Raw genomic sequence first — 11,672 nt, forward strand, 5'->3', positions numbered from 1 at the left:
TTATGCTAAAATATTAAAATTTTTTATTTGAATGATTACTTTTTAGTTTTACGTTTATTTAATTACACAACTTTTTTTTTGTATTTGTTTTTATCTCTCTTCTTGTTAAAAGTATCAATAATTTTATATTTGCACGTGTCGTATATTAATCTCACTTATGTATATTACATATTTATCTATTTAAATAATCGATATACATCGATACAAATTGGCTATTGTATAAATGATAATTTATAAATTTATAATTAATTATTATTATTCTATGTAAAACAATATAAATTTTTTTGCTTAAAATTGATGACAATAGTCTTTAAATACGTAATTTTATAATTTTTTATTTTACACACGTGTATTGATGACATAAGGAAATCTCAATACAAAATTATAAATAACTACATTTGGATATCGCATATACGAGATATTTTATATATTTTTGCATATATATTTCATATATATATATATATAAAATTCATTTTTTGAAGAAGTTTAGTAATTAATGCTTTTTTCACAGTACAACAAAGCGTCCAATCAACGCTAAACTATAGTAAAAGATTTAGGGACATTTTCACCATAATGTATTCCTATTCGTCAATGTAAATAACAAAATTCAATCGGCCAATGAATTTAAAGAACCCATGGACAGTTGCAAAATGTAGTGATCATTATTGGTTAATGCAAATAATGCATAAAAATAAATTTGATTTGAGAGACACGATCTGGAAATATGTATTAGAGGAAGTATAGCGGATGTCGTTGCCCGAAAACTGTAGTAGCGTCCGTGACGAGAGATAGAATTTAATTTCTGGTAATCCATTGTAGTTTATTCGACGTGTTCGAGTTAGAATCTAATGCAGATGTTTTATATTTTTCAACATTATTTTTTTCTCTTTTTTATTTAAAGTGTTCAACGTTAGAATAAATATATGTGTATATAATATATATATACACATATATAATATATTCACATATATTTTCAAATCGTGAAAAGGGATTAATTGTTCTATGAGCGTATGGTGATATAAAGCCTGAAAAATTACATCACAAGGAAAACAGCAGGTTGTTTGGCTACTGTTATTTTTCATATTCAAGATAATTTATTATTTTTATCAAGAATAATAATAAATTAACGAGCAACGGAGTAATTTTGTAACAGACTTTATAATCTAACCTTTAACTTATATTTCAACTAACATTAAGATAGAAAGTTGAAAGTTTTGTTGAGGTATATAAATCTGAGGAACACACGTTAGTTTAAATTAACATAATTAATTTATAAATTATTTTATATTTGTCATATATATTATATATTTTTTACTTCAATCTATTTTATACATTAAACAAATTATAAATTCTCTATTATTTTACATATTATCTTTGAATTATTTATGTTTCATTGTTGCGCAGTATAATATTATTGCAAAAAAATTATATATCCTAATAATAATTTTTTCATGCATGTAATGAATATTATATAAATAAAATCAATTACTTATAAAAGTTGATATTTCCATATTATAATAGATTTAATTGATTTTTCATTTCAGAATTAAATGAGGATATGGATTTGTTGACATGCGAATTTTAAACAGCTGCTTTTAAAAATGTTCGTCTTTTATTTTATTCACGAATCATCCTATTAGGATATTTAATATTATTATAGAGTAAGCTGTAAATAAAATATTTGGAAAATGTCAACCAATACTCAATTCTCGAATCTTTCACCGGCAATAAGTTTGCCTAACATGTCAGTACCACCACCATCTGCACCAAATTTATCAGCACCACCTCCTAATTTAACAACCATAAATACCTCTGGAAGTTATCAACATCGATATACCAATCATAGAGAGGCAAATCGTGGTTTTTTTAAACCGTTCAGACCGTATCACGCCCCTAAAGTAGTAGCTGGCGGTCAGGATACTTTACAAGATGAATTTGATGGAAAAAGACTTAGAAAATCTGTTATGCGAAAGACGGTTGACTATAATTCAGCTATTATTAAAAGTTTAGAGGTAATTCCAAATAATTTTAACAAAACATGATAATAATTGCTAACATTTACAAAATTACAATATATATTGAATTGATTAATTATTACATATGTAATATACACATCTAAAATACAGTTATACAGTTATATATGTAAACACACATCTAACATATAGTTATACATTTTTTTATGTACAGAACCGTGTATGGCAAAGAGATTACAGGGACAGACGTGCTCTTCAACCAGATGTCATATATTATCCCGATCTTCTTCCACCTCCAAGTTATATCGACAATCCAATTAATGCTGTCACTACGAGATTTGTAAAGACTGCTACTAATAAAATGCGTTGCCCGATATTTTGTATGGCATGGACACCGGAAGGTAGACGTTTAGTTACCGGAGCATCTAGCGGCGAATTTACTTTGTGGAACGGTCTTACATTTAATTTTGAAACTATTCTTCAGGTATGCTATAAGTAATGAAATGAAAATTTGATTTCTATAATAAAATACATATAAAATATGCACAATATTTTATTAGATTTTTGAAGATGAAGAAATTTATAAGTTTATCAATTCGTACTAATATTTATAATTAAACAAATAGTTAATTTCTGCATATTTTATATGCATACTGGGATTAAATATTTATTACACAAATGTTTACGTGTTTGTTCAGGCACATGACAGTCCTGTAAGAACAATGGTATGGTCGCACAACGAGAGCTGGATGGTGACAGGAGATCATGCGGGTTATGTTAAATATTGGCAGAGCAACATGAACAATGTGAAGATGTTCCAAGCACACAAAGAAGCAATTAGAGGACTCAGGTATAGCATCCACCTCATTAGTCCTTATGTCTCTTGCGCCACTGTTATCAATTCATTCATCTTTGCAGTAGGTAGGATATTATTGACTGTGACTATCATTCTCTTCTCCTTCTTGTTTTATATTATTTATAGACAAATAATAATAATTATATGGGTACATAGGTGAATATTTTTAAAAATCTTTCAATGGGAAATTTTCAAAGTTAATTATCCAACATTTTTGTCTTCATATTAGAATAAATCTAATGAGACAAAACAATAAGTCAATCATGCTGTCAGATTTATTTTTGAATAAATTGTTCTTTAATGAAAGAATTATCTTACAATACGAGTAAATACGAGATGTATAATATAATATTCTTTATTATATTAATTTCGTTACTTTTCAATTGTAATTTTTGTGAGCATGACGTTTTTAGTAAAAATTGTCAACTTTATTTACAAAAAAATACATTGTTTTTTTTGACGATTTATGGTATTAGGTTGTTAGGATCATCTCCTTCCCTACCTCCAAACAAAAAGACATTAAATAAAATCTTCAATGTCTGATATAATATTGATTAGATGTGGTGCAGGTACGACATACAGTCACGGCATATTAGTTCTTCACATTTTTTCGATTTAAGGAGTTATATGGCTAGGTTATTATTGGGCAAAGATGTATATTTTACATTTATAAATAAAAAGAAAGACAAATATAAATATATATATGAACCATAGTACCTAGCTGAGATTCCCATTGAATAATAATAAAAATAAAGATCCTCTGTCCTTTACATCATCCAAGTTGCGATAAAAAACAAATTGAACAAAGATATTGCATGACTCTGTTAATAAAGTACCTTTTCTTTCATTTATGTCACTTGTGCCCTTTTGCAAAGGTGTGTGTGAGTGTATAATTGCATTAGTGCGTATGTACGAATTAGGGAAAGAGTGACAGAGAGAGAAAGAGAGAGAGAGGGGGAGTAACAGAGAGATATAATGCAATTGATGTACATATCAGATATTTTTTTTGTACAATAAATGTTAAATTTTAAAACAATATCAAATTGAATCTATCGCCCGATAGTCATGTGGCATAAGAGTTGAATTATTTCTTTTTACAGGATTAAAACGATTTAACCACTTTTCTTGGTGATAGATCTTCGCTTGAATGCCAGATATGACTGTTGGAGATGGCTTTTTGTTTATTTACAATATTTATTTCATACATTAAACATTCTATTTATCGATGATGTCTGTCTGTTCCTTAAAGTACGTTTGTAGTAGAAAATGCAAATTTGACCAAACTTTAAGCAACTGCCATATCTATAGAAACAAGAGCTTTAAAGATAAAAACATACAAATAAATATTTCAAATACGTAGATTTCATTTTTGTTAGGAGGTACATTCTTGCCCATATCGTTTGAAAAACTTATCCGTAAAATTTACTTTCAAATGATAATTTCTCATAGCCAAATTCAAATATATATTTAAGAGATTCAATTCAATTTAGTTTAGAGAAGTTTTATATATACGCCTATATTCGTGATCAGATTCAATTATTTCAAATTATTAATTATTTGCAAAGATGTCTCATACGAGAAAATAAAATATATAAATGTAGATTTCTCATGTGCATGTGTAGAAATATATACATATATATATATATATATATATATATATATATATATATATATAATTAATGTTTTCTCTACAGTGAAAACAATAAAAATTATAGTTCATAGTACTACTTATCTTATTTATTTCATCTATGGGAAGAGTATGCATGTAAAATTTGGATTCAATGAAGAAATTAATAATACAATTTATTAATTTATTTTCTACTATTTTTTGATGACTGTGTTAATGAAAGTCGTAAGATATTTCTCTGAAATTTGATTCCTTTTCCTTCTTCTTTTAAATATGTTTAAATTAATTGCAAATATGAAATTTTATACAAATAGAAATTTTTTGATAATCACTGTATTACTTTTTAAAAATTATGATTAATATTTTTTTCCATTACAATTTATATGATATATGAATTTAGTTTTACAATAATATATATATGAAAAGAAAATATTCAAATAATAATAATAATAATAATAATAATAATAATAATAATAATAATAATAATAACAACAATAATAATAGCAGTGTAAATGGAAAATAATAATAATAATAATAATAGTAACAAGAATAATAATAATACATTATTTAACAAATAAAACAACTACTATTTTATATACTTGGTAATTCATTGTCCATTTGTAATTTTTGTGTTTTGGGTGGGTAGTTTCAGTCCAACGGATCATAAACTGGCAACTTGTAGTGATGATGGTACTGTCAGGATTTGGGACTTTCTACGCTGCCACGAAGAACGAATTCTCAGGGGTATAATTTTAATATATTTTTAAAACATCTTGTTTTTCTTAAATTAATTTTAAATAATTTCATACAAAAGAGAGAGATATTATTTATATTTGAAATTAATTATTGTAGATATTATAATGTTAATACAATGAGAGTCATTTTTTGTTCAGTAAAAATAACGTTAAAAGTAAATCATCTTTTTTTTCTTAATAACAATAATAATTAATGATATTGTTCTCTACAGGTCATGGTGCAGATGTTAAATGTGTACATTGGCATCCACAAAAAAGTCTAGTCATCTCAGGAAGCAAAGATAATCAACAACCTGTGAAGCTTTGGGATCCAAAAAGTGGACAATCACTTGCTACTTTGCATGCACATAAATCAACAGTAATGGATATCAAGTGGAATGAGAATGGTAATTGGCTAGTGACGGCATCGCGAGATCATTTGCTTAAATTATTTGATCTCAGAAATCTCAATCAAGAAGTTCAAACTTTTCGTGGTCATAAAAAAGAGGCATCTAGTGTTGCATGGCATCCAAGTCATGAAGGACTTTTTTGCAGTGGCGGTAGCGATGGTGCAATACTCTTTTGGCATGTCGGGTATGTAAACATATTTGGAATTATCTATTTTTCATATATATATATATATTTATTATATTTCTTTTTTTAATATGTGTTATTTTTTATTTAACATTAGAGCTGACAAAGAAGTTGGTGCAATAGAACAAGCTCATGATAGTATAGTATGGACATTGGCTTGGCATCCATTGGGACATATTCTATGCTCTGGAAGTAATGATCATACTTCTAAATTTTGGACACGCAACAGACCCGGTGATCTTATGAGAGACAAATATAATCTTAATACATTACCTGCTGGAACAGCAGGAGTTGATGATCATGAAATAGGCAAGTTTATAATTAACATAATAAATGTGATTTCATATACTATAATTAAATATAGGAAATAAATAAATAAATATAATGATATTATAAGTTTTTTATTATTTTTTACAGCCGATGAAGCAGCGGTAATACCTGGCATGGGACCAGAAGATAGAATTAATGCTGATGGCGAATTAGAAGATAAGAGTGGAGAAATTCCTGGATTAGATTTAGATCATGCAGTGGACGAAGGAAAGAAATTTACGAATAAAAAGGTTCCATATAGTAAGCCAATACCTAGAAATTTCCAGGCCCAATGGAATGAAATGGAACCAGAAGATATAGAACAAGTAGAAGCCTTGAATGCTTTTGTAAATCAATTAATTGAAACAACGCCAGGAGCTGTACCGTTAAGCGAACTTACTCCTACTGCTATTATATTATATGGGAAAATGATAACTGTTGAAGGTAAAAATATTATCTCATAGTCAGATCAATTTTGTTGTATCTTATTGCTATTTTATAAATTAAGTTAATATTAATATTTAAATATAATTTTTTATTTGTTACAGCGGGATCAAAATTATCGGAAGCAATTGGTAAAGGAAATGAAGCCATAAATAAATTAGTATTTTCTGGTGAAATAGATGAATTGAGAGACGTCGTGGGTCCATTAAATAACGTTGACGAGACGGAAGATTATTTGCAAGATGAAGGAGAAATAGACTATTCTAAAGTTCCCGATATTGATCTACCTCCACCCTTACCTAGTTCGAAATTTGCACAAAATCCAGAATTACTTAAAACTTTAAATCGCGGCGGAAAACGAAAGTTCGACCAATTGATTGGTTGGAGTGATGGAGGAGCTAGTGATCGAACATCGAAAATTCATCAACCAGTATTTGGTGGTGTCATTTCGGAAGATGTACAATCAAGTGATGGAGACACTAGATTCAGTTCTGGTAAATCCAATGATAATGGTTCCTTCCAAGGTCAAGACGAAGATTTAAGAAGAGATTCAAGAAATATGCAACGAACGAGTGATGAAGATTTAAGATATAACGCAGCCAGTGGACCTGGTAGACCAGGATCTCGATCAGAATACGATGCAAGAAGCAATTATGGAGACAAAGATTTTAGGAATATTAATTCGCCAGGATTTATGTTAAAAAAATCATCTGAAAACGACTTATATGAAGATAAAGAACGAGATGGATCTCGTTGGGAAGATGACAAGGTTATGAGTAGTAGCTCTAGAAAAACAGATAGTAATTTTTCGAACAGTAATTTTGATAAACGGGAAAATATTCAATTAAATATTGGACCTGGAATGGGTAGTAATATGTCTCATATAGGAAATAATATGTCCCATTTACCAAATCATCATAACATGCAAAATATTAATCCTAATATGCCACTACCAATTCCAAATCTCGTTCAACATCCAAACATGTCTCAACATCCTGGTATGCAAAATAAAATGCCTCCTCAAGGAATGGATGGTCCAATGCCACCACACATGATGCATCATCCTGGTATGCATCCTGCTTTTGGTCCTAATGGACCACCGCCACCGGGAGGTTTCGGTCCCAATTTTAGACCTCCTAATGGGAATTTTGGTCCTAATCAACATTTCAGGCCAAATCCTATGCCACCGTTTGGTCCAAATCAAGGGCCACCTTTCAACAGTAATTTCCAAGGAACACCACCAAACTTTCGTGTACCCAATTCTGGACCACCCAACTTTGATCGTCCTGGATTCGGGCCAAATTTTCGTGGACAAAATGTCGGTGGTCAGAATCCGCCAAATCATTTCAATTCTAATTTCGGTAACTTTGGTTGTAACAAAAGTGGACCTAATCGTGGAATTAATCGTGGACCTAATGACAATAATATAGGAAGAAACGGATATAACAATCGTGGAAGAGTACGTGATAGTGATCAGTCAAGAGGTACGAGAGGAAGAGACAATTATTGAAAGGGTTAAATAATATGAAAAAAGTGTCTGCCCAAAACAATTATCAATGAATTACATTCTGCCTATGCGAACTGAAGGAACTGCACTGGTTGCATTGGTATTATTCAATATTATAATTTTGCCTAAATGGTGACGCGTCATAAGCAGTGCCGTGTAATATACTAATTCATGTTGGTTGCATTATAACGCCTTTTACAAAGATAATTAAAGCATTAATTGCTAATTTATGGATATGACTTTTATCGGTGAAAAGTGCATTTGCTTTATAAATACACTTTTTCTTTTTTTTCTTTTAAATTCGAAGAATCACAGAATCGAAACTGTTGATTAAGTGAAAGTTTGTGGAAAAATTACAAATTATTGTTGAAGGTGAATAAACTTATGTACAGGATTATTGGTATTAAAAAGCATAATTTACGTTCATTTGATATATTATAGTTATTATTAACTAATATATGAAGAATATAAATTTATATTCTTATATATATATATAATATATATATTACGTAGTCGATATCAACAACAATATTATACGATAAAGTGACATATGAAACGTTACTATGAAGACATTCACTTTGGATTATAAATATGAATTATTATCGAAATCACTAAAAAAATAATAATTATATATTTGCCTGTAAATTATTAATAATCGGCGATTATGTGAGACGAAAACAATTTACTTATTCATTATTAATAATAAAATAGAGCAAGGCACAAGAACTTTTATTTGAAACATTGTGTTCCCATACTCATTTGTGCAAATAATGAGATGAGGATCTCAAACTTGACGATCATATAAAATAAAATAAAATAAAAATAAATAAAATAAACAGTTTAATAACGAATATTATAATATTTAGAAAAATATAATGATAATAAGCATTTAATTTTTTAAGTTTGTTAAAAGCATCAAACTAACAAATAATACCAGACTAATTAAAACAAGAACAACATTTTTCTGTACTTTGTTATAGATAGAAAAAAGAAAGATAGAACGAAAGAGAGAGAGAGAGAGAGAGAGAGAGAGAGAGAGAGAGAGAGAGAGAGAGAGAAGGAATATAATATAACTTACAAATTCGTAATTAAATTATTAGCATACATCACGAATAAATGATAAATTTAAGAGCTCTATTGAAGTAATAAAAATCTAAAACTATAATTTTTCCAAAATTTTTGAAATTTTATATATTGATGATCCCTGCACATTCGGAAATATCCCTTCTAATATATTTACGATATTACCGTATATAATTTATATTATTGTTACTATTATTACTATTATAGTCCAGTCTTATTCATAGGTGGTCTGCTTTCTCTGAAAATCGAATGTATTAACAATAAGTTTCAGGGTAATTTATTGTTCTTGTTTGAGAAAGGACCATTATTAATCAGTTAATATGTTAAATCATTGAACTTAAAAATTTTTCTTTTTAAAGAAATAGAAGTTTACAAATAAGTTTACGATTCTAATTTCTAATTTAATCTAATTTACAGATAATATTTAACATTAAACTGTAATTAACAAAAAGAAGTAACATAAGAAAAAAAAGTATTTCATTATTTGATGACGTTACAATTAATTTTAAATATTATTAAATATATTAAACGGGCGTGCGCGTGCGCACATGATTTACTATTTTTTGCTCAAAGTGATCTCAGCGATAGGTGCAGACAAAATATGAATTACAAGTGCAACAGGGAAGAAGTGCCCCCACTATGCACTTGTCATGCAAGTTATTTCCCCTACGATCACAATGGATGGGTAGAATACACGTGTTAGATTGAACTCGCACTTTTCAATCTTTCGTATTTGTTTTTTCTTTTAGTATATGATCTTATATTGATTCGTGAAGAAAAAAAGAGCATAGCGATACAATTTTAATTGATCTGTAAAAAACAAAATTTTCTTTATTTTATCTAACAATAAAATAATTATAATTAATACTTATATATTGTAATATATTATTTTAATAAAAATCAACATGCGAGTTATTTCAATTCCATGTTATGTTTGACGTTATAGAAATAATAATAATAATAATAATGTAAGATTTTTAATGATGTTATGGCCCAGAGGTGAGTTTTTGGCAAATTACAATTAATGAATACTAAAAGAGTTCTTGTATATTTTAATCTTTAAAATTTTTAGCTACACTATACGCACAGGTAAATAAAATGAATGATTATTGTAGATTAAATAATTATTTAAATTCGTATTTCTTATTTAATTAACGTGGTTATATTATGTAGTAATAGAATAAAATATTTTAAACTGCGTTCCTCTGTAATCGAAATAATCCATTAATTGATATTTAATAAATTTATGGTTTTACATATTTTAGTTAAATTTACATAATATTACAGCTCATTTTGTTACGTTTTGATGAAAGTATTAGAAAATTATATAAATTATTTTATATCGAACTGCGCATGCCCAGCAACGAAGCGTAACTACCGCCATCTGTACCTTTGGGTATCGTGATTATCAGTGGTATACGGCGTACACACCGAGTGAGTGCATTTCGAGTTGCATTAATTTTTTGTATGTATTATAAGTGAATGATATTATTTATACACAACCACGTTGACGATGTTTAATTTTAATGCGCGACAATATTTGGGATCGTTATATGCACGTTGCATATTTTTTTTGCCGGCGTTTCACTTATCTAGAAACCAAAAGGTTAGTTGACATCCTTTTTTTATAGGTTAGAATGATTGTATATTGAAAACCTAGAACATTATATAATAATGTTAATGTGTCAATAATCTTTAGTGTTTTCTATTTGAAAATAATAATTAAGTATAGGTTAAGTTATGAAAAGTTATGACAATAAACTTTGTTATATATTTTTCTAGATTTTTATCATTTGTTTGACTGGAGGTTCATTGTTGCTCGGTGGTTTGGCACAATTTTTAAAAAGAAGACGAAGACTTCCATTACCTCCTTCGAAAAGATCCATAAGGGATCTAAAACAAAGATATGCCAATGCTAAATCCAATTTTGGTAATATTTACGTATTCATAATAAAGCTTTATATAATCTATTTAGTTCCAATTTACAATCTAGATTCAATGTAATTAAGCTCTTTATTCGATGAAAAATAGATTTACATTTTATGATATTGTGTACAATTTGAAGCACATCGGTTTTTCTTATCATTGCAACATACTTCTAAATTAAATACTGTATACATTTTGTTGTCATAGATGCACTATCTCAAGTATCATGGGCTAGAAGAAGCGAAGCGAGTAGTAGGAGTCACATTAGTGAACGAGCATCAATAATCTCTCCTTTACCAGAAGGTACTCAGGGTGATGAAAGATTAACTCCACAGCAGTACGGTGTTTTAGGTAAGTCACTCATAACTAAGATTATACAATTAACTCTAATCGTTACAAATGAGTAAATTTTCTTAAAAAGTAATATATATGTACAGAATTCAATGTGTCATGCATGATATTATATTTTTAATATAACAAGTTATGTTTTTGGTTTACTTTATTTATGATATTTTACATATATTTTAAACGCAAAATTTTAACTATGTTAAACTTTATTTAAATTAAAGATATCAAAAGCAAATAAATAATAAAATTATCCAGAAAATAGGAGATAATC

At 28.2% G+C, this 11,672-nt stretch overlaps 2 protein-coding genes across 5 annotated transcripts in view; both read left to right on the plus strand.

Annotated features, from left to right (window-relative positions):
• The first annotated feature begins 701 nt into the window (after positions 1-701).
• On the plus strand, positions 702-9,209 carry Wdr33 (WD repeat domain 33). 4 transcript variants are annotated; one of them, XM_015321440.2, is made up of 9 exons: positions 702-805; positions 1,545-2,012; positions 2,188-2,457; positions 2,672-2,823; positions 5,103-5,200; positions 5,424-5,784; positions 5,882-6,093; positions 6,202-6,537; positions 6,642-9,209. In XM_015321440.2, exons 2-9 carry the CDS (start codon positions 1,689-1,691, stop codon positions 8,045-8,047), a joined length of 3,159 nt encoding a protein of 1,052 aa, XP_015176926.1. In that variant the 5' UTR covers positions 702-805; positions 1,545-1,688; the 3' UTR covers positions 8,048-9,209. The 4 variants fall into 4 exon arrangements, with proteins under 4 accessions (XP_015176926.1, XP_015176900.1, XP_015176918.1 ...); XM_015321414.2 differs by having other exon boundaries at positions 731-1,245; XM_015321432.2 differs by having other exon boundaries at positions 731-1,222.
• Positions 9,210-10,498: 1,289 nt separating this feature from the next.
• The window catches only part of Miga (mitoguardin), a 35,106-nt gene continuing 33,932 nt past the window's right edge, over positions 10,499-11,672 (plus strand). The window contains exons 1-3 of the mRNA XM_015321453.2: positions 10,499-10,733; positions 10,910-11,057; positions 11,261-11,404. Coding sequence (XP_015176939.1) covers positions 10,641-10,733; positions 10,910-11,057; positions 11,261-11,404 — 385 coding nt within the window. The 5' untranslated portion in view covers positions 10,499-10,640. The remainder of the gene's footprint in view (positions 10,734-10,909; positions 11,058-11,260; positions 11,405-11,672) is intronic.

The sequence above is a fragment of the Polistes dominula genome, unplaced genomic scaffold (genome assembly GCF_049000335.1).
Source record: "Polistes dominula isolate Pdom_NZ unplaced genomic scaffold, Pdom_raw_medaka contig_12, whole genome shotgun sequence".
In the NCBI taxonomy this organism is placed as follows: domain Eukaryota; kingdom Metazoa; phylum Arthropoda; class Insecta; order Hymenoptera; family Vespidae; genus Polistes; species Polistes dominula.

Excerpts from the sequence above, each read along its gene's own strand:
- Wdr33 (XM_015321440.2), top strand. The coding sequence starts at position 1,689 with ATGTCAACCAATACTCAATTCTCGAATCTTTCACCGGCAATAAGTTTG. Across the intron at positions 2,013-2,187 it reads CTATTATTAAAAGTTTAGAG|AACCGTGTATGGCAAAGAGA; the intron begins GTAATTCCAAAT and ends TTTTATGTACAG. Across the intron at positions 2,458-2,671 it reads ATTTTGAAACTATTCTTCAG|GCACATGACAGTCCTGTAAG; the intron begins GTATGCTATAAG and ends GTGTTTGTTCAG.